Here is a 26,307-nt window from a genome sequence, read left to right as displayed (position 1 = left end):
CCTGTGCACCCTGAACTTTGTGCTTTGGCACCAGAATACCAAACAGATGGGAAAAGCACATTTCAAGGTCAGAAAACATTCTGCCCCACTATCACAGAATCGAGACCATAAGACTGATTCAGGTTATAACTTTCTCACTGAGGCACATCTCATAAGTAAAGTTAGATCTCCATGAGGAACATTAGCCCCTAACCTCTCAGGATCTGCTCATATATGAACATAAAGGGACTCTTTAAATGCTGCCAGGATTGTTTGGAATAAGTGAGCGATGCTTTAATTAGAACAAACCCGTCATACTTAACTGGAACTAAATGGTCTGTTTCCTGGGATGGAGAAAGTCCTAAAGAAGTGAATTTGTGTTTTAGAGCTTCAGAATAATTTAATGTAAATTTATTCTTGTTAAAAGTGACTGAAAAAAATAATGTAAACTCTGGTGTGTGTGTGTGTGTGTGTGTGTGCGTGTGTGTGTGTGTGTGTGTGTGTGTGTGTGTGTGTGTGTGTGTGTGTGTGTGTGTGTGTGTGTGTGTGTGTGTGTGTCATTAACAGGCTTGTTGAACCTGGAGCAGCTCCTCAGACAGTTCCTCATCTCCAAAGAGACTCTGTCTGTACGCATGCTTGACGACAGCCAGGACCCGACCCCGCTCCTAAAAGAGATTCGAGATGACAAGACGGCCACCATCATAGTGGACGCCAATGCCACCATGTCACACATCATCTTAGAACGGGTTGGTGAACTTCTGATGATAAATCTGTCATTTATAAACGTATTTTCTATCATTTATTCTCACATTCCTGATTTAATATCAATTGGACACATTTGTATGTCTAAAAACAACAGTGCACACATGCACTGTGTGTGTGTGTGTGTGTGTGTGTGTGTGTGTGTGTGTGTGTGTGTGTGTGTGTGTGTGTGTGTGTGTGTGTGTGTGTGTGTGTGTGTGTGTGTGTGTGTCTGTGTGTCTGTGTGTGTGTGTGTGTGTGTGTGTGTGTGTGTGTGTGTGTGTGTGTGTGTGTGTGTGTGTGTGTGTGTGTGTGTGTGTGCGTGTGTGTGTGTGTGTGTGTGTGTGTGTGCGCGTGTGTGTGTTTTTGTGTGTGTGTGTGTGTGTGTGTGTGTGTGTGTGTGTGTGTGTGTGTGTGTGTGTGTGTGTGTGTGTGCGTGCGTGTGTGTAATATGTGTTAAAGTGTTAAGTTACCTTCTACCAGAAAAACCTGTTACATCGCATTCCTGCATGTAGATGAGGACATTCAATTACGCTTTCTTCAATAATTAAATTTCAATATCATTAATTCTGCAGGTTTGTGGATTAGCATGAGTAATAGCAGAGCTGTAAAAACGATTTTGTTGCAAATTGAGTAAAAAACACTTTTAAGAAGGATTAAAAGAAAAGGTGAAGTAAAACACGACACCTTTACCTATCAGCTCTCGATCTATTGGTTCATTCTCTCCTTAAATAAAAATGTAAACGTGGTCTTTAGAGAAGTGGAGTCCATCCTCAGAGTAAAGCTGCTTTCTGACATTAGTGAGAATCCTCTCTGTCTCTGTGAATGAAACCTTTATGTTCCTCTACACTGATGAGGTAATTATTGTCTCATGATGTCATGAAGTCTTTGGAACAGAAAGTGAATGCCACCTTCCCGTCTGCTCTAGGTGCTTTTATAAGACACACCATATACCGGCAAATCGGCGTAATGTTACCGCAATGGTATTTCTATAAACGCGCCATGCCGGCATGGCATTGCACGAATTTTGCGGCATCCATGCCGCGTCGCTTGGTAGTAATATTGCGGCAATGGTCTGTCGTATGTGCCCTGGCGCAACAGAGGCAGATGTCATGACGAGGGGAGTTATTCGGCTGGCAAATTTATTGAAAATGAAAGTAAACACAGGCAATAAGGTTTGCTTTTTGAACAAAATCTGCTGAGATGGCAAACCGGAGCGCCGCAACGCGCCAGGAGCCTCTCTGTTAGAGCTGAAGCTCAGATCACCAGAGACTGCACAGGGACTGATGGGGACAGACACCTTTAGGAGGTGCTTGTTAAAAAAACTTAACGATCACGGCTTCAATCGCAATAAAAAGCAAGTTATGTTCAAGACAAACGGAAGTCTGCTGCTGCGCAGAGACCGCCCCGATACTCTCTTTATGCCGCCATCGCCTAATCTTTTATAAAATTGCCGTCCGATTGCACCACATTACCACCACAGTCTGATCTTATAAACGACCTTTATCCTCCCCAGGGAGCCGCGGCAAATCCTGTTTTGCAAACGCTATGGTCCTGTAAAAACAGCTGTTGCTAAGACTCAGCTGTTTCTTAAAAAGAGTAGATAGAGATTAAAGTGGAGCTGACATTCATGTTTATTGTTTCTGATCACTTTTCACTCTAAGGTAAGCTTTCAGTGATCATCCTGTAACCATGACAACCTCAGCAGCCCTGGGCCACGTAGCAGTTAGTCTTCTCTCAGTTTCATGTCTAACCTTCTTCCTCCATCAAAGCTTTAACACAGAGTTTGCTTCTGTCTCTTAGTTTTCTGCTCAAACAGAAGATCGTGTCACTTTATTTCCTCACACCTCCTTCACCTTCTGCTCCCATGAACCCATCCTTTCCATTTCTCACTCCTCTGTCCTCCTTTTGTGTCACGCTGTCAGAAGACAGTCGGTGTGAAGTCCACACTCTGTCCTCTCATGTGGAGCTCAAACAGCAGCTGATAAACACATCAAAGCTACACGTCTGTGTTTATTCAGTCCCGCATGATCATAAAAGAACTTGTGAAGAGAAGACGATCCTGCCTTTTTCATTAAGGACATTTCTCCTTGTTTGCTTGTTTGCATCTCACATCAAATCCTCTTCAGACAAAAGTCTCTGATGTTTAAGCATTCATGGGGGTTTAAATCAGCTGTTTTAGCATTTTGAATGTAATCTCTTTGAGTCCGGCTGTCACAGCTGTACAGAAGCAGAGTGAGATAGATAGTGATGTGTGATCTCACCAGAAGCTGTGGCCGAACAACAAGATCAAAGCTGAGTCAGGAAGAGGAAACATGGAGGATGGTTTGGGTTTTGTTCTGCTTTAACAATGAAATATGTGCATCAGTCATCATTATTATGTAAATGTGTGTTTTTCTGTTGTTAACGGTGCACATCAAAGCATATATGTTATTTGTATTTACACATTATCTGCCATTGGTTCTGTGTCACAAATAAAATAACCATCATCGTTTCTTTTCTACATGAATATGAAAGATTCATGTTGCCAAACAGCTTCTAGGAAGCACATAATTACTGCAGCTGAAGAAGTTTTAAAGTGACTGTGAGTCAAATGTAAAAAAGAGAAGGACGTTCAAGGAAGACGCAATGAAAGACTTATTAGATGTTTTTTTTCTGTGAAATTGAACAGCTTGTTAGTTTTTATTGGTTTACTATTAATGCTCCATTAAAACACCTGAACATTCATATTTCATTTCTGTACATATTCAGGTTAACAGCACAAAAACATTATCAGAGCTCGTTGATTTTTGACAGCTAAATATCTGTTATTAAAACCTCTTTGATGACACACAACCTTTAATTGATGCTCAAGTGAAAGCTGCTTCTTATGGGAAATATAAATATGGAACTATCAGCAGAACCAGGTGGGATTAAGAATAGAACAGAAGCGTCAGCTTTGATTTATGCAAACCTGTTTAAATACTAAGAAAACCTTTGCACAACCCTTTAGGATTTGATACGTTTTACTGCAGCTTGATTTAACTAAAGCCATTATTTTAATGAATTTGTGTTTTGATCATCTTTTCTTCATGAAAGGAAGCTGTAAAAAGTTCACCCTGCCCTTCACAGCAGCTCTTCTCTGACTGTGATTAAATCTAATTGTGTGACAGTGTTGAGCAGCATACCAATGGACCTCACTAATTATTACTCCATTGAGACCCTTCGTCAGATCAGAAGATGTTTTCTCTTATCAGGATGGAGATTTGATCTGTGTGAGATTGGGTTCCTCAAACCTTTCCCTCCTGGATGTTATTTTTATTTTGTTTCTTTGACCTCCAACTTGACACTTTTTCTCTAAAAAGTCAGTGCTTTTTAGTTTCTAGGAATTTTCTTACTCATACTGTTCCTTACTTTTCTCTTTCCCTTACAGGCCTCTGAGTTGGGAATGCTGTCGGTCTACTACACATACATCTTCACCTCTCTGGTAAGAAAATACTTAATGGCATTGACCATTAGTGCCCCTAACACTGTATTAAAACAGAAAACTTTAATTAGTGGTCGTCTGATTTATTAGTGAGTGGTTGGCTGGAGCTTCAGAATAATTTCTGTGTAGATTTATTATATCTGGGTCACTTTTCCGCCTCATTTTGTCGAACTAATAAATGAGTGTAGCGATGGATGTCGTTCAACAGCTTATCTGGATGAAATTAATGAATAATTGTTATATTTCAGACTATTTACAGTTTCTGTTTCTGCACTTTTTACCTTTTTTCATATTTAAAAATCAAAACTTGCCTTTTTTGTTCCTTTTTCGCTCCATGGTGTGTTTTGGTATTTGTTTGTTTTGTGTGTTTGTGTTTATTCGCAAGTTAAAGTGTATCGAAAAGTAATTACATGAGAGTGGGAATAAAAGCTGCTGAAATAAAATTAGTTATAGTTATTTTGACCCCAACCATCCCAAACGGACAATCTTAAAGTTGCTCACGATTACCACAATGGCTCCAAAGATAATCTTATTAGACAATCCTGCCATGTGTGGTGTTGCATAAGTTATCTGGTCTGCTCAGAAGGCTGTCGGAACCGCTCTGATTATAAATCTGGACTTTCAAATATGTTGGTGTCAGAACCCAAGCCCCCAGACCGGCCTCTCCCAGCTAACCGACCTCCATCTTGGACCATATTTCCTAGCATGCTCCTTGCGGGAACTCCCGGCATTCTCCCAGTCACACCCAAGCCTATATATGGAAGACGCCGCACCGGCTCTTCACTCAGTCATCGTTTCATTGAAACCCCTGATCAGAGTTCTCTACCGAATAATCCAGATATCAAACATCTTTACCAAGCTCAACTCCCGTACCCAGTCGACCAGCGTGACAGTTGGATCCTCTTGGTCTGGTTTTCAGAGACAAAGTAACATGCTGCCTGTTGAATTTGAAGTTTAGCAGAAAGCGAGGAGACAGAATTGTGCAGCGCTCCTCCTTCCCTATGTTTGTTTAATTAGAGTTCATGTTTTATCTCACGAGATTTCCCATCTGAGCGGGGAATGTCCTTGAATGAAAGTGGTTCGACTTGTATAGCCATCATTTTTTAACCACCATGGGTGGGGTTGCACTTGTTTTAAAAAATAAATGACCTTCAATGGGAACCAGACTTTAAATAGGTCTAAATCAAAATTGGGCTTTAAAACTTTTATTGCAATTGACTTTCTAAATGAAATACCCCCTCAAAGTGGGGTTCAGAGACCGCCAGGGCTCCACAACCCATTGGATCCATAAAACATATGTTTTGGGATGTGCAGAATGACTGCATGTTCATCTCCATGGCTAGAGCTAATTAGCACAATGGACACGTTTTTAAGTTAGTCAACTTCATGAAGTAATGCAAAAGCCAAACCAGATCAAAAAGTAAACAGTTTTCAGGCTTTACCAAGAATGTCACCGGAAGACCAAAATGTGTCTTCAAGTGTAGCAAATGAGGCAATGAAGTTGGTCAAGTTAAAGATGCATCTACTCACAAACCCACCTCAGTCCTTGAATAAAGCAAAAGATGTATTACAGCAAGAGGGTGAGGACTATACACCCCAGAAATAAACCTGGCCACAACATTGAAGGTGGTCCTTGAAGAAAGTCGGTCCGATCACCTGTGTTATAACACCATGAGAGGGATTTGGGGGGGGTGACTGGACCATTTGGGCTCTCCCTGGTTGAGTGTGTTGAGGTCTTAAGGGGAGCCCATCACCATTTTGGCCAGACATGAAAGTTAACTTGAACCCTGGTTTGGCTCCAGAACCTTCTCTAGATTACCTTATACAGATTACTGAGTTTCCTTGAACCTGCAAAATCTAAATCCGCACATTAAAGCTGAAGAAATGCTTAGATTATGATTAGGGGCACGTGCCTGTGTTGGTTGGGATTACCTTCATGTCAGGAAAAAGCCAACCCACTCAGTTGTCACAGCGTAAACCCTGGCTTGTGTAAAATCTTAACAGGATGAAACTGTGTGGAAATCTGCTCCCCATCGGAAACTAATGAGGTTCAAAACACTTTGGTCTAATAGAGCTTTAGAGAGAATTCAAATCAAGCTGATTTATGCCTCATTAAGAGAGGGCTGGATCCCTCCACGGCTCTTCACATCATCCTAGCTGCTATTATTGCTCTTTTTCTCCTTTTAATCTCCAGTTCTAGAAGCAATTAATAATACAGCCAAGTACTAACTGGGTGTTTACCGTTTGCTGACTTTATCAACATTTCTCCTGAAATATTTAAGTATTAAAAATTTATAATTCACTCAGCATCATTTTCAGGCTGTAAATATAAATATGTAGATCTCCTCGTGGCACCAGTTTAAATGATGACTTTAAATATGTTTGCGTGGGCAGAAAGTTTCTCCTTCAGAGTGAACCTGATGATGTTCCCTTTGGAATGAAAAGTTCAGTGAAAATTCAAATTTGAGCCACTGACCGTCTAAACCTGTGTCTGTGTGTGTGTGTGTGTGTGTGTGTGTGTGTGTGTGTGTGTGTGTGTGTGTGTGTGTGTGTGTGTGTGTGTGTGTGTGCGTGTGCGTGTGTGTGTGCGTGTGTGTGTGTGTGTGTGTGTGTGTGTGTGTGTGTGTGTGTGTGTGTGTGTGTGTGTGTGTGTGTGTGTATACACTGGTTGTGACCAAAAGAACATCTACTCAGTATCAACTGCTGTCAGGAGACTTTTCCCCCAGTGGTTATGGTCGCATGACAGTTGGGAGACAATTTGGGACTTTTGTGATAAATGAAGCAAAAGTAGAAACTGTGGATAGCGCTGACTTGAGATCAACTGGTGTGAGTGAGGAAGAGGAAACTGCTGATGATTCAAATATTCCAGAGAAGACTGGAATTCTGATAATAATGTTCATTTTACTGAGTCTTTCACTTTCCTTGGTGAGATTTAGTCTGAGAAAAAAAATGTTTAATTTGTTATTTTGTACAAACATGTTCATCTCCAGTTGCATCAGCTCCTTTGTGCTTGTCTAAAACAAACGGTTGTTTATCAGTTCTCACCATTTTAACCTTCCTGCATCCTGCTCTCACCTCGCCTGTTTTGTCCAACCATCCTCTGCTTGTTCCTTCCTCTGCTGACTCTTCATTAGTCTCCAGGTCTCACATCCCTGACTAACGATCAGTCAGACGCCTCCTCCACTTAATCTGTTTCCTCTGAATCTTCATCTCTAGATGCTCATCAACGTCTTTGAGTGGCTGCTTATCTTGAGTCAAGGCTTTCTGCGCTGTCTCAGGACACGTTTTGTTTGAATCAGAGTTGCTTCAGTAGATTTAATTTTACAATTAGAGAAAATCTTTCTTACATTATCATTTTGCTGGATTATGAGTCTTTCTTCTGTTGTAGCAGGAGTAGATTCAGTGAAGGTGTCTCTTTGGAGACGATACAAGAAAAAAACAGGTTATCATCATCACGTGAAGAAGTGATCAGCTGATGCTCTCAGGGATGAAGATCATTTTCTTTTCCTTTGATTTTTAGTCAAAACAGTTTAAAGTTGTAACAGTTCCTGAAATTTGCTGCTCTGTAAAATTTTCTTTGTTCTTTGATTTCAGAAGTGCTGGTTCTGGATAATCAAATGCACCTTTTAATCTACAAGTTGGCTTTAGTTGATGGTGCTGATGAGACTTAGACAAGCAGGTGATGAGGTGGAAAATGAACACCTTCACCTCTCTTGTCCACTCAGCTGTTAGTGTCCTCAGCTGTAATTGTGAGATTTGATAGAAATCTGAGCTGTTGGTTCAAAAAGAGCAGAAACTAAAACAAAGATCTCAGACGCAGAAAAGCTCAGAGACTTAAGAGCTCAACTTAACCTTTACAGCTTCTCCTTGGAAAAACAAAACTTTGTTTCTGGGAGAGCAAGCACTTCACATCACATCTCTCTCTCTCTCTCTCACACACACACACACACACACACACACACACACACACACACACACACACCGACTGCTCCACAGCTCTCATCTAAGTGATTTTTGTCCTGCGATCCAAACGTCTCTGCTGGATTGAATAAATCACATCGAGTTGGGAGTGACTCATCTTCTGTTGACAGGATGCTTAATGTCATTTGAAGGTTAGATGAGCGCGAGATCAGGCCTGGCAGCTCAACATGTGGCGCACTTTCACTTTGGGACGTCTTTTTGAGTCTTGATGTGAGATCGCAGACTCATTTTTTCTCAATCAGGTGCAACAAAAACAATCAAAAACATGCTTCTACATGTCCTTCCAGCTGACATTTCATCTTTCTCTGCAAAGATGCAAACATCAGTTCTACTCTCTCTCTCTCACACACACACACACACACACACACACACACACACACACACACACAGGACTGTCAGCTCTCAGAGCTCTGTGAATTTTTCCGTTGGGTTTTGTTCCATCCATCCATTTTCTTATGCTTATACCAGAGTCAGGTCGCAGGTTAGGGTTAGGGTAATGGGCTCAGCACACGGGAGGCGACATCGCCTCTCCTCCATTCATTTTCGATGAGACATGCGCGACATAGCGATAATCGCGGGTCTCCCTCCTACTAAGCGAAACGCGAAAAACATGCGTGTGAAATTTTGCGCTCGTGCACGTGTCGTGTTCAGGCGACCCAGCGACGCGATCCCAGAAAGTTGAAATATTTTCAACTTTTCATCGCTTTCGCTCGGACGAGGACTAATCAGCGGAGGTTTCATTCACTGACTAATGAGCGGACAGGATGCTCCGTACACCTCCGAGCAAACATGGAGGAGAAGTTGATTATTATTATGTTTATATAGTAAAATCTGAAGTAAGATTTCACACAACTCTAGCAGCACCTTGTGAAACATCATATCTACTGCTTTTTAAACTCTGAACCGCTAAAATAACCTTCATTCCCTTCAACCTGACACAACCAAACAAAACAACGGAAGTTTCGATTTCGCCATGGAACAGAACGCGTAGATGGCTTTGGTGCTGGCCGCTGCCGCGGATCGCCTCCCGTGTGTCAGGTAATAAAAGCGACAGCGACAAATTTTGCTGATCGTGGTCATTTGTCGCCTCCCGTGTGTCGAGCCCCTAAGTCAAGAGGCTCTTCTTCCGGCGCTCACAGGGAGCAGACGCTTCTGCCTTTCCTCCCTTATCTGTGTTTTCCCAAGGCTCTTTTTGTCCCGTCTGCCTACAGAGCGCTTCTCTGCATTTCCTCTGCAATCACCTTTTATTTTTCAGCATGGACTTAATTAATTGGTCATTCAACGCGATTGATAAAATGTTTTCTACAATGAGAACGGAGGAGGGGGCTCACGCTTGTCTTCAGGGGACACATGCAGCGGGATATATGTTCGATTCCTGGAAAAAGTGGAATATCATCTGTCTCTCAGCTGTCCATTGAGGACGTCGAAGATATGTGGATATTTGGCCTGATGATTGTTGGATTTCTTCTGATTGGAGTGGGAGGATATCTGGCTTTCCGCAAAATTGGGATGACGGGAGCGATTGGAGGGCGACCCGCAACCATGGACGGCACCGTCCGTGTGGATACCTCACAGACTGGGATGTTGCTCGAGGTGAATCGCAAGCTGGACAATGTCTTAGCTGCGTTACCGGTGTTATTGCGCAGGATTGATAACATCTCGGAGAGGGTCACCGGACGGTGTGGAGATGTTTAATCACTGAATTGGCTTCACTGGAGGACTTGAATGATCAATACAGACTTAAGGCAGAGAGAAAAAATTATCTCTGTCTGACCCAAACAAAGTTTCTGTTATCGAATCTGATGCCATAAGCAGCCTTGGAGTTGCATGCAAAACCCCCACGCTGGAAGGAATGCAGACAAATGCTGTGAATCTCTATCCACCCATCCCCCCGCCTTCAGATTGAGGTCTCCACCGAGGTCATCAAGCTAAGGACTCACTACTCCCTGTGCTTCCCCGTGACCTCCCTCCCACCTGCGGAGCCAGCTGGTTGAGCGCCACAACGGGCCGCCCCCGCTGAGGAACCAGGATCCCAGCCCCTCCCCCCTACCCACTGGGTCTCATGTTGTGAACTGTGACGTTTGTTGCTTACATGTCGGGTGTTTTTTTGCATTGGAGTGCTACACCCTGCTGGTGTAACCCTGTTAATGCCTTTTTTTTTCTCCCTCCCTGAACTTCCTTCATGTAACACCCTTTTCATCTATCTATTAAGGTAGCGCGACTCATGTTGCGAATGACCGCAGTCACCAATTCTTGTTATGTGTCTTACCCACGTATGTCTGATCTTTGAATTGTGTGTGCTGAAACTGAATTTCATTTCTCTGTATGTCCTGCTCATGTGGAGAATATGACAATAAATGACTTTGAATCTTTGAATCTTTTGAATCTTTTTCCTCTCCCCAACCACTTGGTCCAGCTCTTCTGGGAAACTTCCAAGACATTCCCTGGCCAGCTGAGAGACACAGTCCCTCCAATGTGTCCTGGGTCTTCCTTTAGGTCTCCTCCCGGTTCAACACATTCTCACAACCGAAGCATCGAAAACTGACGATGGGTGACCAAACATTTGTTTTAGACGCATTGGGGCTCCCAACACGTTTATGACGCTACTCTCTAAGTACCCCCCACAGAGCCTCCCAAGGGACACAGTTGAATGCTTTCCACAAATCCATTAAGCACATGTAGACTGGTTGGGCGAACTCCATGCACCTTCCAGGATCCCCCAAGGGTATAGAGCTGGTCCAGTGTTCCACCTCCAGGGCGAAACCCACATTGTTCCTCCTGAATCTGAGGTTCAACAATCCCAACAGTCCCGATTTTGTTAAACACTGGATTTAGTTGTTTTGCAGGTTTATGATGCAGGCTGGGTTCTATTTCTGATTATATCCCTACTTCCTCACACAATGATTACTTTTCTGTCTCTTGCTCATGGTCAGCTAATGTTTTGAGCTCACCTTTTTTGTATTCTCAGTGAGCATTACCACCATTTTAATGCTGAGTTTTGTTGGAACACGTTTTAAAAGCCAGCTTCTCAGTAGGATGTGACTGTTGTTAAAAAGTTGAGAACTGCATTTTCAGAAAGAGCTTAAAGTGTTTGCAACGATTCACAGGGCTACACTCCAGTGTCACTGAAACTCTGTCTTCAAAAACTGTACGACAAACATTAGTGACTAAATTATGATCTAAATTAGAGATAATCAATACACCTCAGTCTCTGTGCAGAATTAAACAGAGAGAGTCTGGCTGGCCAAGCTAGGTTTACATAAAACGTGCCTACGTCTTCTGGCTCAACAATATAAAAACTTTGTCATAAATGTGTTTTATGCATTAATTCATTTAGATTTCATTTGAGTATTTTCTCACCATTATGTTGCAGCCCAGTGAGTTAATGGCTAAAGACTTAAATATAACAACTTCAAATTAGATCACGTTTAGTAAATATCCAACTCAATCCAGTAAATAATGTAAAATGCCTGAGAGCACAAATTTCAACACTGACTATGAACCTTAATGTGCTCAACATAAATATTGTTAACTGCAGAAAAAAACAAACAAAACATTTTATAACTTTGTTTTTTTATTCTTTTATTTCTTTATCATCAAAATAGCCTGAACTTTCACTTAAATGTTTTTTTTTTTCACACTGAAATTCTAGGATCTTCATAGCGGTATGTTATCAAAAAAGAATAATATTTAGATGACAGACAGGTAGATAGAGAGAGAAAGAGAGATGGATGGATGGATGGATAGATAGATAGATAGATAGATAGATAGATAGATAGATAGATAGATAGATAGATAGATAGATAGATAGATAGATAGATAGATAGATAGATAGATAGATAGATAGATGATAGATAGATAGATAGATAGATGATAGATAGATAGATAGATAGATAGATAGATAGATAGATAGATAGATAGATAGATAGATAGATAGATAGATAGATAGATAGATAGATAGATAGATAGATAGATAGATAGATAGATAGATAGATAGATAGATAGATAGATAGATAGATAGATAGATAGATAGATAGATAGATAGATAGATAGATAGATAGATAGATAGATAGATAGATGGATGGATAGATGGATTTCATTTTAAACATCTCAGACACGTAAGACTAAAGGCTAAATTCTGCACCTTATAAAAGAAGAAACTGTTTAAATTTCTTTAAACCAGTAAACTGTCAAATGTTTGGTTTAAATTAGTAAACACATATATTAGTAGTGGTGTTTTATAAAACTATTTGAGTGCCTGATAAACCCCACAATATGTATTTTTGTCAGTCAATACATATACATGCCAAAACCTTTTCTTTTTCCACCAAATTTAGTCTATTTTCTCACAGAAATTTTTTATATTGTTTAGATTAATGTAAAATGCAGAAATCATCACTGGGAACATCACATAAGGACATGTTTTAGGGCCTACAATGCTGCTGAGAAACAAATAAAAAGCATCTGATTCCTGGACAAGTACCTAATAATAACAGTTGAATAGATAATAGATAGTTGGGCTCTTTGTTCCTGCAGCTTTGTTTTATGTTGCCAATAGATTCAGCTTTGGTATTTTCTCTTTTTCTGTCTCAGAGCGACTCTGGTTTTGAAGCTAGTTGGTGCTGAATTCAGTTTGATTGTTTAGACTCAGGCAATTCATTGTTGGAAAATATAGAAGACAACATTTTGATTCTGAATGTGAAGACACGCTCCTACAAAAACACAAAAAAGCAGTTCCCTTCCTGCATGCTCGGTGGTACATCATATTTAGAAAGCACAAAAAAGTCTTGCCAGTCAAGCTGCTTCTGAAACAAACCTCTGTGACTGAAAATTATTGGAGTTGAATTAATTCTCCTCCTCCACTCAGGTAAAGTTCTTATTTCTCTGTGTTTGAGAACCAATCAGCTGATTAATAGAAAAGGTGTGTGAGCATGAGGGAGGGAGTGTGTGACTGTGTTTGTATATGACTGTATATGTCAGGCGGGGCCTTTGACTCCTCCCTGCTCCTGGGACTTCTTTTGATGATATAGATCTTCGTCTCCCCTCTCCCTGCCACACCTGGTGTGGGGTGCGGTGCCTTGGTCTGCCTGGGTCGTGGCTCCCGGATCAGGGAGTTTAAGATTGTTGGCGTCTGCCTGACCAATCCCGGTGGCTGCCTGGTGGGGTCTGGGTCCCTGGGCTCTGCTGGGTCCCCAGCAGGGGTGATCGCCCCTGGGTCCCGGGTTGCTGGGTCCCGGGCTCGGCCGGCTACGGGGTGGGAGGCTACGGGCGGGCCTGTGGGCTTGCCGCTGATGTCTCCCGGGACTCTGCCGGCTGCTGGTTGTGTCCCCCCGGGGCGATCCTCTGCGCCTCTCGAGGGGGGCGGGGGCCTTTCTGGTTGCAGTCTCCTTGGGGTTCCTGTGTTCTGGGGCAGCGCCTGGATCTCTGGGACTTGGAGCTCCCTCCGTCTCCTACACATCTTTGGGGGACGGATCTGTGGTCCCTCACACTCTCTATTGGGCACTTTTATAGAGAAGCCTTACATAAGCAAGAGCGTGTACACACACAGGTGCTCACATGGTGCTCTCAAAAATATGGGCTTGGGCACGTTCAACACGTCTTAAGGCTGTCGTTGCCACTAAATGCACTATGATTTATTATCATGTGATTGTTTAGTTAAACAATGCTGATTGTATATTTCTTCAAGTTGACACAGCGATAGCATGCTCCTGATGTATTGTTGTGTGTCCCTTTTTTTCCTATTCTTTCTCTTTCTGCAGGTCTAGAAGCAGACTCTTGTTCATTATTGTTTATTTATGTGGAACCCCCCCCCCCCCCCCCCCTTCCCCCCTCTCTCCCCACCTTTTGTCGTTTCCTTTCTCTTTCACCTCTGACTCCGTGTCTGGTCGGAATTACAAAGTATTCAATAACAATAAAGTTTTAAGTATCAGGCTTGACATTAAAAGCAGACGCTTTGATGCCCCACCTGAGAGTAAATCTGTAAGGCTTGTCACCAGCATTCAGACATCAATTCTGTTTGCTTCACAGCCAGACAGGACCCGGTAAAAAAAAAAAGAATGTAAGGGTTGTATTGATGTATAGCAAGTTGAAATACTCGAAAACATGGCACCACATCATGTAAAAATCTAAATATAAGTTTTGGCGAACTTGTTCTATGGCAGGTCTTAAAGGGTTAATAATGCAATAAATAATAGGTTTAGTAATGCTATGTAATGCATAAAAGCAGTTTTTAACACTTTATTTAATTGTTTATTAATACCTAATAATGCACTACGTAACGGAAATAATGGGACCCTTATTCTAAAGTGTTACCAACAATTCAACCTCTTTCTTGAATCGACTGTGTGAGATATTACTTGCTTCAAAAACATTTTTAAGCTAAACCTGATGTTAAAATGTAATGTTCACTTTATGAAAGGACCACCTCTACAATAACATCGATTTTACTAATAAGATTAGCAGACTTATTACAATGTTGAAGGTTTTAAGGCGGTAATCCAATTAAACTAGAGCAACAAGGGGTCAGTTAAGGGAAAATCGTATTACACTTAGGATTTTGTTTTTCTCCCAGCAAAGAGCTTAATTAGGTCACTAAATTATGTTTTGCTTCTCCCTGGTTTACAGCTCTAATTTCTTTTTTGTTTTTAATATCCTCTTATCTGTTTCTCCAGAGAATCAGGCTGTCTTCAAATGCTGATACACTTAAATAACTGGAATACCCATTTTCAATGACACCCTAAAAGTACTTACAGAAAACAAAAGAATATTCAACATCTCAAATATTTGAGAAATACTGCATCGATATTGAACTTTTCAGTGAGTTTGTTGATCCAGTCGTGCTGCAGGGCCTGGGTTGAAGCTTCTCTGGTCAGAATTATAATCAGAATTCTTCCACGTTTGTAAAAGTTGTGGGGCAAAAGTAGCTCAGGGGGTAGAGTGGGTTGTCCAGTAATCAGAAGGTTGCACTTTCCATCCCGGCTCTGACCAGAGAATGCTGCTGTTGTGCCAATGGGCAAGACACTTAACCTACCTTGCCAGCTGGTGGTGGTCGGAGGTACCGGTGGCGCCAGTGTTCTGTAGCCTCGCCTCTGTCAGAGCGCCGCAGGGTAGCTGTGGCTACATCCTAGCTCATCCCCACCAGTGTGTGAATGTGTGTGAATGTGTGTGAATGTGTGTGAATGTGTGTGAATGGATGAATGACTGATTGTGCTGTGAAGCGCCTTGGTGGGTTGTATAACCATAAGATGCCGCTATACAAATGCAGGCCATTTACCTTAAAACACAAACTGAAAGCCATTTGTCAGGTTGTTATCTGTTGATTCACATGGATAATCATTGGTGTTCGTCAAGAACTTTTATTTATAAATTATCACGTTTAACATGGTTTTATGTTTAAAAAGTTTGACTCTTGTTCACTTTTGACTCTTTACAATAACTTGTGTGATTAAAGCTTTTCTAAAATGTCTTCAGCAGCATGAAATTTACTGAGAATGTTTATTTGCTATAAACTTTATATTCCTGATGTTCGCGTGTCTCTTTAATCATTAAACCCAGTCAGATGTTTGTGTAAACCAGTCTGAACTCTTCAGTGTTTTATTGGACCTCTTGAACTCACACTCTGCTGTCGAGTCGTTCCTGCATATTGATTTCTGAGTCGGCCTTATTACCTTCAGCTCTCCCCGTCAGACTCTTGTTTGGATGACTCACTGTTGATTTTTGTTTTGCTGCTCATTTTCCTAAAGTTCCCTGTTCCTGAAACTGCTCACTACAGTTCAGCTTTGGAAAGATGAAATAACAGACTTTCTTTTATTGAGGAGAAAATATATTCTCGTCAATATTTATTATTTCCTTTATTAATGATTTCTGGAAAGTTATAAAGTTTAATGCAGCTGATGTTTGTGCTGATTCAGAATCAGTGAAGGAATCATAAACAGTTTACTGTCTCCTAATAATATTACTAATACTGTGTTTTGCAGGTTCATAAAGGAACTTATTAGATCATAAAATAGACAATCTTCAGGTTAAAGAAGCTGCAGCTCCTGTTTGATTCTGCACTTTAGATGATTTACAGATTAAACTCAGTTTGTCAGATTATTTTTATCACAATCTGAATGTGGCGTTCTGACCCAGATGGCTTTGATTTCATTTTCAAGCTGTTTGTTACACCTGTGTGTCTGTGTGCCTAACAGCTTTCATTCCTGTCAGCGTGTTGATCCAATTAAATCCGCTGCAGATCTGGCTGCTTTCTTTCTGTTCTGGGAGTAAAACAGAGATTTTATAGGAAAATGTTCTCATTTATTACAAAACACAAGCAGGAAGCTGGAAAAAGCATCACAGCAAACAAAGGATCAAAAAGCATTTTAAAATACCAGCAAAAGACACTGGTGTTGTCCTCCGAGGACAGAAAGCAGCTACAGAGGATTACAAAGACGTCCTGCACTGAAGACAGCCGCTGCTGTGTTTTGTGATTAATTAGGGGAAAAAACAGGACATGGAAACAAAATGCATTTTAGATCCCAGTGAGAAAGAAAACTCCCATTTTTTTGGTCTAAAACACCCACTGAGCTCCTGTCAGCATCAGTTTGCCAACTACTGAGCTGAGCTAACAACGTTTAAATAAACTCAGATGAAGGAGGCCAGTCTAATCTGGATTAGAGAGCAAAAAATTCTGTCTGATGTGTTCTACTTACAATTTATAACATCAAGAAGGCTAAAAATATCATAGACCGATTGTCGTATTAAACTTTGTGAGAAACCAGAGTTTGATAGAAAATTCTCCACGTGTTCCTCAGATTACTGCAGCTCAGATGGAGTCTCACCTCCACGATCGGCTGCACTTCTGGAGGTTTTTATTCACCTGTTAGAGAATTCATCCTCTCATTTTCCTAGAAAAGCATTCTGCTCCTGCTACTCACAGCACTCGGGGGTATTTTTGTTTGTTTACCACCATGTCTCTCTTTTATGCATTTTGCTGTTCTTTTTTCCTCCTTTTTAAACAAACAACTTAATAAAAAAGGACTGTTTTAGATCCCAGTGTTTACTGACGGTGTTTTGGGCCCCGCCAGTGTCTGAATTACTCCAGCCATTAGGTCTCTATGACTCCAACAGGCTTTTACTGCAACAGGTCGGTCGTAATTCTATGAAAAATCGACTACGTTGCTCATTTGTTTCTAACATTGTGCAGGAACGAACCCTGCCAGATTGTTTTGATTCATGCGGCTATTAAATCCTTTGAAACAAAGCTGGCGAGTCAACCTGAACATTCTGAGCTGAGATAGATGGCGTGTTAATTTCATGTTGGCCTCATGCTGAATTAAACCATCTGACAGCTAGAAATGATGTAACTGTTGATTTAAGGTTGTGAGGAAGAAGGACGACTTCATGAACAAACCACTCTGAGAAGAATCAGGCAGCAACTGGAACTGGTGACAAAACGATGGCGCATCAATCACAGCTTTCATGTCTAATTTATTAAATTGGTTTGTTCAATTTCACCAGCTAAAAAAATTAAATAAATGATTTATTCAATTTTGCAATTACATATCAGGTTTATAAGTGGCCTGACATTTGTTAGCTCTCCCTCCCTCTCCCTCCATCCCACGCTCCCTGAGAACCTTGTAATTAAGAGGCTGCAGGAGGTTTTAGAGCTCGGCCTGAATTTATGTGCCGATTGATATGAGCATGAAATGACTTATTGCCCAAAACACGGCGTGAACATTCCAGCTATTAGAGGATAATCAGCATGCCACTAGAAATGGATTTCTGCTGCAGTGTGAGGGGTCGGCCTCTGGCCTGAAGGTTTTATCATGTTACAACCTTCCATCTCTGTAGCAACAGGGATGTTATTAATCAGCATTTCATCATTAAGGAAATCAATCTGCAATTTACTGAAATGTTACTCGTCGTCACCTGCTGATGTCAGCTGAGCCTCAGCAGAGGAGAGGGGAGGATTTTTATTTCTGTTTCAGATTGTTGGTGATTATTTCTAATAATTAACATATTTTTATTCTTTTTGAAGCGCAGATGACTCCGATTTATTGATATTTAGAGAATTGACATAATAACAATGTGGAGAAACAAGAAACAAAAAGATGAGTATTTTCTTAACTTTCCTGTCACATTATGCATCAATTTTTTACATTTTAAACTTGAATCTTTTAAGGTTTATCTGACTTTTTTACATTTTGAGCTTGAATCTTAAAGGTTTATTTGACTTTTTTACATTTTACAGATTTATGTTGATCCAAATATGTAGAAACATGCGCCCCAACTGAAAGCACTCCAACATTCGTCTCTGAGATCAGACAAGAGAGGGGGACTCATTTTAATAACTTTATATTACTATCTTCATGACAATACCTTTATAAAATCACTACAAATAAAGAAACTGGATGTGACCACGGAGCAGAAGCTGGAGTGGAGGACCAGTTTCTAGCTGGGTATCAGCTGAATCTGTTCTCCTGGGGTCTCATTATTCATTCTCAAACTAATTCGCTCCTAACACCCAGACTACACTGAGTGCCCATGTGCAGTTGTATGAACGGTCCAACATGTTCAATATGAAAAGAATCAGGAATCCGTGAAAGTGAATGGATGTGGAATTCCATCTAAAATATAAGAAAAAGGTTGGGAAGAAGCGATCAGACAAACTTTCATATCTTGAGCTTTCAAAGCAAACGGGTCTGAAAGGAGACAGTGGAGCAACAGTTTTTGGTTGGTTGGCTCGAGTTCAGGCTGCTGATTGATCTCCAGGTGACAGCCGGAGTCACGGGCCTCCAGCCAGGCTGTCATTCTCTCTCTCTCTCTCACACACACACACACACACACACACACACACACACACACACACACACACACACACACACACCCCTCCTCATCCCCATCTGTCACTCCGTCTCCCCTCACTGCTGCTCTTTAAGCTTTCCCTGGTGCCGACCTAGCTCACCTTACTGTGTAAGCTCTTCTTCCGTCCATCTCTGTTTTCCTTGTTGTCTGCCCAGTTCACCCAGTTAGTGATGGCAGCTGGTTCATCTGCTGCTCTTCTACCCTCCAGCTCTGCCTTTTCCTTCTTCCTCTGAAGGAAACCAGCTGTCCTCCACTAAACTCCACTTTACATCACCTATTTACCACACAGGAGCTGCTCATGTGCAGGTTTTAGATTTCTGTTTCTGTTTGAATTTAGAATTAAATCATCATAAAGATCTTCTGAGAATTATAGAAACTCACGAGCTTCTCAGAAATGTATAATTAAAGTATCTGTTTGAGTTAATTGAACAGATTTAATGTCATGTTGTCACGATGGTCGACTGGGTATGGGAGTTGAGCTTGGTAAAGATGTTTGATATCTGGATTATTCGGCAGAGAACTCTGATCAGGGGTTTCAATGAAACGATGACTGAGTGAAGAGCCGGTGCGGCGTCTTCCATATATAGGCTTGGGTGTGACTGGGAGAATGCCGGGAGTTCCCGCGAGGAGCATGCTGGGAAATGTGGTCCAAGATGGAGGCCGGTTAGCTGGGAGAGGCCGGTCTAGGGGCTTGGGTTCTGACAGGACCCCCCGGTCCAGGGATGGCTCCAGAAGTCCCAGGGCGACCTCGGCGGTCCCAGAAGTCAGAGACAAGGGCAGGGTCCAAGATGGAGCGGGCCGGCTCCCAGGAGCGTTCCTCAGGGCCGTAGTCCGCCCAATCGACCAGATACTGCCAGCTCCGCCCCCTGCGGCGAGTGTCCAGGATGCGCCGGACTGTGTAGATGGGCTCACCGTCGAAGAAGCGGGCAGGCGGAGGCGCCGGAGCCGGAGGCGGAAGGAGGGAGGATTCCACGTAGGGCTTGAGCCGGGAGATATGGAAGGTGGGATGGATGCGGAGACTCGCAGGCAGCCGCAGCCGGTACGTGACCGGGTTGATGACCCTTTGCATGGGGTAAGGCCCAAGGAACCGGGGAGCGAGCTTCCTGGACCCGGCACGGACACGGAGGTCTGCCGTGGACACCCAGACCTTATCCCCTGGAGCATATGAGGGACCAGGACGGTGTCGGCGGAGGTGTTGGTGAGAGTAACGGGCGTTAGCTCGGGTTATGGAGGCCCGCGCCTTTATCCAGGCGTTCCTGCAGTGCCTCACCAGGGATTGAGTGGCTGGCACCGCAACTTCGGGTTCCTGGTGGGCAAAGACCGGGGGCTGGTAGCCATAGCAGACTTCGAACGGGGACATCAGAGTGGCCGAGGAGGTGTGGAGATTGTGGGATAACTCAGCCCAGAGGAGGTACTTAGGCCACTGCGAGGGTTGGGCCGAGACAAAGCAGCGGAGGTACCGACCCAGTTGTTGGTTTGCCCGCTCCGTTTGGCCGTTGGTCTGCGGGTGATAGCCCGAAGATAGGCTGACTGATGCTCCCAACAGATGACAAAAAGCCCTCCAGAACCGGGCCGTGAACTGGGGACCACGGTCCGAGACCACGTCGACAGGAAATCCATGGAGACGCACCACATTCTCCAGGAACAACTCAGCTGTGCGTCGGGCCGAGGGGAGGCCCGGAAGGGCGATAAAGTGAACAGCCTTAGAAAACCGGTCAGTGACCGTCATGATGGTATTAAGGTCGTTGACTGGTGGGAGCCCTGTGACGAAGTCCAACCCCACATGGGACCAGGGGCGGCTGGGTACCGGAAAAGGATCTGAGGGTACCAACCGAGGCCTGGTTGGATGTCTTGGAGCGGGCGCAGACGTCACAGGCACTCGTATAGTCCTTTACATCTCTCTCCATATGTGGCCACCAGAGAGCTCGTTTGAGGAACCTAAGAGTCCGTGAGAAGCCCGCGTGGCCAGACAGGCGTGATGAGTGGGCCCAGGACAATGCCTCGCTGCGACAGGCCGTGGGGACGTAGAGCCGACCCGCGGGGGTCTCTGGAGGTGCGGGATCGTCTCGGAGGGCGTTTTGGATAGCCTCCTCCAGTGGCCACCTCAGGTGGGCCAAGAAATGGTGCTCGGGGAGGATAGGTGCTGGCTCGGACGTGGGCGTTGGATGTGTGAACTGGCGGGAAAGGGCGTCCGCCTTCTGGTTCTTTGTCCCTGGGCGGTAGGCGAGATGAAATTCATAGGGCTCAAAGAAGAGGGCCCAGCAGGCCTGGCGAGGATTGAGCTGCTTGGCTGATCTGATGTGGGTCAGGTTCTGGTGGTCCGTCCAGATGGTGAACGGCTGAGTGGTGCCCAGAAGCCACTGCCTCCATTCCTCCAATGCCCACTTTATGGCCAGCAGCTCGCGATCCCCTACGCCGTACTTCTGCTGGGTGGTGGAAAACTTCCTGGAAAAGTAGGCGCAGGGATGAAGCCTGTCGTCGGGCCCGGCTTGGGACAAGATGGCACCGGCGCCAACATCCGAGGCGTCGACCTTGACCACAAAGGGGACTGCATGATCCGGATGGCGGAGGATAGGAGCCGACGTGAAACGGGTGACTAGGTGTTGGAAGGCCCGAACGGCGTCTGGAGTCAGCCGGAAGGGTTGGCTGGGAGGGCTTGGTCGGGTGAGAGAAGTGAGAGGTGCCACAATGGTGCTAAAGTCCTTAATAAAACGGCGGTAAAAGTTGCAGAAACCCAGAAAACTCTGCAGTTGTTTCAGGCTTGTCGGGAGGGGCCAGTCTCTCACCGCCTGGACTTTCTGAGGGTCCATGGTTAGTCCTTTATCCGAAATCATGTAGCCCAGGAATGATACGGACCGCTGGTGGAAGGAGCACTTCTCGGGCTTACAGAACAGGTTATTGTCCAGGAGCCGGGTTAGAACAGCGCGAACATGGTGGAGGTGTTCGGCCTCGGACTTGGAGTAGATCAGGATGTCATCCAGGTAGGCAAACACCCACTGTCCCAACATGTCGCGGAGGACATCGTTTATGAGGCGTTGAAAAACGGCGGGGCTATTGCACAGCCCGAAGGGCATGACCTGGTACTCCCAGTGACCGGTGGGTGTGATGAAAGCGGTCTTCCACTCATCTCCAGCTTTAATACGGACCAGATTGTAGGTGCTCCGGAGGTCCAGCTTGGTGAAGATCCGCGCCTGGGAGATGGAGTCAGGGCAGATGTGAGGAGTGGCAGAGGATGACGGTCTTTGACTGTGATTTTGTTCAGACCTCGGTAATCGATACAGGGGCGGAGATCACCCTCCTTTTTCCTGACAAAGAAGAATCCTGCGGCACCCGGGGAGGAGGAAGGTCGAATGAAACCCTGCTGGAGGGCCTGGTCAATATATTCCTCCATGGCTCCGGACTCGGCGGGAGAGAGAGAAAAAAGGCGCCCCCGGGGTGGACTGGTTCCTGGTTGCAGCTTGATTTCCATGTCGTACGGGCGGTGAGGCGGCAGTGTGGTGGCGCGCCGCTTGTCGAACACCGCAGCCAGGTCCCGGTAGGGCAGTGGCAGATTGGGAGGTGTTTGGCCAGTGTCACCGTCTGGGCGGTCTGGCATGGATGTAGGAGGAGAGAGGTGGGCCTGGCACTGGGTCCCCCATTCCAAAATGCGGCCCTGGGACCAGGAAATCCGGGGGTCGTGGAGACGGAGCCAGGGAAATCCCAGGATTAGAGGAGAGGAGGGAGCACATATGATCAGGAACTGGAGGGTCTCTCGGTGGCCTTGGACAATTATCTGGAGTGGCTGGGTTCGGTTTTGGATCGGATAGGGTTGGAGGGGCCTACCGTCCACCGAGGTCACAGGCACAACTCTCTCCAAGGGGGTCATGGGGATCCGTAGGCGCTTAGCCAGATCCATGTCCATAAAATTGTCAGCGGCCCCCGAGTCCAACAGCGCGTGCATCTGAAGTGAGGTCTCACCATGAAGGAGGGTAACATGAAGAAGGAGTCGATTTGAAGAGGCAGGGGCTGAAGGTGACCCAGGCTGAGCGACCCCGATACTCAGTGGGTTCCTTCGTTTCCCAAACGTAATGGACAGTTCAGGCGTCTGTGGTGGGAGGAGCCACAATAGGCACAGACACCCTCGCGCCACCGTCGCTGTCTCTCCTCTGGAGGAAGGTGGCCTGATTGCATGGGCTCATCAGTAGAAGCGGGTCCGGGAGCAGGCGTGGGGGAACGAGGAAGAGGGCCAGGCGCCCTGGATGGGCGAGTGAAGGGCTTGGGCCGAACCAGAACCCGCTGATCCATGCGCAGCGCCAAATCGACCACTTCATCCAGGGTCTGGGGCAGTTCCTTTCCCGCCATCTCATCACGGATGTAGGTCGCCAGTCCCTCCAAGAAGACAGCTCGGAGGGCAGAGGCATCCCACCGCAGCTTGGCGGAGATGGTGCGGAACTCCGACGCATAAGCGCACACCGTGCGCTCCCGCTGGCGGAGCTTGGAGTTGTGTTTCTGCTCCCACTTCGCTGCTGGGTGGAACAAAAGTCTTTCTGAGGGCGGACACAAAAGCAGCATAGTCATTGCAAGCCGGTGATTTGAATTATAAAGCGCAGCGGCCCACTCAGCCGCGCGTCCGGAGAGCAGGGAGGTGAGATGTGCCACCCGAGAGCGCGCAGTGGGGAAGCGCCCTGGCTGGCACTCAAACTGCATGTCGAGGGTGGCGAGCAGACCGTCTGGGCTCCCCCGTCTCTCCGTTCCACCTCTCTGGGAGACTAAAGTGCGGCCCCTCTGTTGGTGGAGCGAGGGCTTGCTGCTGGAGAGCATGGCGGGCTGTGGATAATTGTAGGATGAGATCGGTCTGGGAGTTTTGTTTGGTGTGGAGCCGATCGATCAGGGCGTGGAGCTGAATGAGTTCATTTTCCATTTGCTCCGTCTTTCTTTTCATGCGCTCGAACTCCGCTGGATCTACGGACTCAGTCATCCTGTCTCGATGGTCCACTGGGTACTGGAGTTGAGCTTGGTAAAGATGTTTGATATCTGGATTATTCGGTAGAGAACTCTGATCAGGGGTTTCAATGAAACGATGACTGAGTGAAGAGCCGGTGCGGCGTCTTCCATATATAGGCTTGGGTGTGACTGGGAGAATGCCGGGAGTTCCCGCGAGGAGCATGCTGGGAAATGTGGTTCAAGATGGAGGCCGGTTAGCTGGGAGAGGTCGGCCTGGGGGCTTGGGTTCTGACACATGTGGAAGCAGGATTTTACAAACAAATCTTAATAATTATATATATGCATGAAAAAGGTTTCTGCAGACCAGCAGCAGTGTGAGTGTGTGTGTGCATGTGTGTCTGTGTGTGTGTGTGTGTTCTTATGCCATGATATTTAGTGACTATATGTGTAGTCTTGCATGTGTTTATATATTTATACGTAGAGGCAGGACCTCCTGGAGGGTTGTAGTTAATGCTAGCTTTTCTGCAGAGCTCTGCCTCTAATGATCTATGAAAGTTGACTTAGTCAGTACCGGTAATTATATCGATGTCCCAACAGGCTCATGAGGGCCCACAAGGGTTTTATAAATACAGGAGAGCTCTGTAGAGGAGCTCGTGTCTTAATGTGATGCACGTGAATTAATAACGGCTTTATGTTTTGTCTTAAATTTTACTTTACAGCAAATAATAAATGAAATATAAATATTCTTATTTAAGCTGTTGGATGCTTTTGTAAGTGTTTGAAATTCAGAGATTTGATATCCTGTGTCTGCATTTACTTTAGTTTTATTATTATAATAAAAGGAAAACAAAGAAAATAAAAAGAAACGATTTGTAATTCCATTTTTGGTCCTTTTTTAAAACACAGATAAGGTTTCTCTTTACCTTGCTGACGGTTTCGTTTGCGGCCGCAAACATCCTCAGACCTGACGCTGATGGTGGCGTCACTTCCTACTCCGTTTCTCCGCGGGCAGCAGAGGACGTTGTCGTCCACGGATAAAGGGAGTAGGAAGTGACGCCACCATCAGCGTCAGGTCTGAGGATGTTTGCAGCCGCAAACGAAACCGCCAGAAAGGTAAAGAGAAACCTTATCTGTGTTTTAAAAAAGAACCAAAAATGAAATTAGAAGACAAACACAGCAAGAACATACAAAAGATGTATAAACGATATGTGTTTTAATGAGGCAAAACCAAGAAGCCTCATCTAGAATAAAAGGGAAAAAAACTATCAAATATTTTAAAAGTGCTACATCCTCTAATTATGATGAACTCTTAGATGGTTATTAAAGTATTAAATGGGTTTTACATTCTGTAGCTTAAGAGACACGTTGGTGCAGGACAAATATAGATCCAGGCATGTTTTCTTTTCTCAAACAGTTAAAGTTTTATAATAAAGGAAAAGGAAGAGGAACAAAAACAAACAAACCTGAACTAACAGGGACTATTTTGTGTTGAAATCAGCAACAATTACTGTTCAAACTGCATTTCTTCTCCTTTGATGATTGAATTATGTCATAGACATTTAAACTAAACAAACCTTCAGCCTGCAGCTGTCTGAGCTCTAATGTTAAATGCTGAAGTCCAGTCGGTTTGAATCATGTCTCATTGGATGTGTGTGTGTGGGGGGGGGGGGTCATTTCACTACCACAATAAAATACAAGTTTAGATAATAAAATACAAGTTTAGATAATAAAATACAAGTTTAACTGCACAATTAAAGTGGTTCAGAAAACTAGAGAAGAGATTCACACAAAGGCGATAAAAAAACAAAACAAAGAAAATCAATCTGCTTTCTGACAAAGGTTTTCTTCTGCTGCCTTTTAAAAGTCTTTACTAATAGATTTGTCGTATAGGTCGATGCCTCAGAAATGTTCTGCTGCATGTCATCACAGCAGAACATTTGGAGCTTGCAGGTCTCTGGGAGGTTGGCACCGGGCATCATGGTCCTCCCACACAGAGTCAATATTGACCGTCTCTTCCTGCTCTGAGTTCAGATCAGTTCAGTCACCTCTGCCTTCACAGTGGCGTGACTCACGGTGCTTCGTCTTGTGGTCTGAGAGCTTTTTCCACCTTATTGCTCACTGGTTGCTTGATGCACAGACCTGTTACTCTTTCTGGACATCCATTATCTCATTTATCTAATAACTCACTGATCCATTTTTCTCTGAGATGAAAAGAATATTTTCATATTTCTGTTGTTTTGTGCCTCAGATCTGACAGGTTTTTATTATCTCTCATTATAAAGCTGTTCAGGGTTTCTCTGCCCTGACATGTACTTTATTTTATGTTTATGCATCTATTCATTTTCTATACCTGCTCCATGCTTGTAACGGAT

General features: G+C 44.2%; 1 protein-coding gene across 4 annotated transcripts in view; it reads left to right on the top strand.

The window, feature by feature from the left end:
- Positions 1-26,307, top strand: part of grik4 (glutamate receptor, ionotropic, kainate 4) — a 352,270-nt gene that overhangs the window by 234,775 nt on the left and 91,188 nt on the right. For all 4 annotated transcript variants that reach the window (XR_011516047.1, XR_011516045.1, XR_011516046.1 and 1 more), the window contains exons 7-8: positions 547-725; positions 4,133-4,186. Coding sequence is in view for 1 of the 4 variants with exons in the window: in XM_054742697.2 (XP_054598672.1) it covers positions 547-725; positions 4,133-4,186 (233 nt within the window). In the remaining 3 variants the exon portion in view is untranslated. The remainder of the gene's footprint in view (positions 1-546; positions 726-4,132; positions 4,187-26,307) is intronic.

This window comes from Nothobranchius furzeri, chromosome 13 (assembly GCF_043380555.1).
Source record: "Nothobranchius furzeri strain GRZ-AD chromosome 13, NfurGRZ-RIMD1, whole genome shotgun sequence".
NCBI lineage: Eukaryota > Metazoa > Chordata > Actinopteri > Cyprinodontiformes > Nothobranchiidae > Nothobranchius > Nothobranchius furzeri.
The sequence above is the reverse complement of the archived record's forward strand: the minus strand, read 5'-3'. Positions and strand labels throughout refer to the sequence as shown.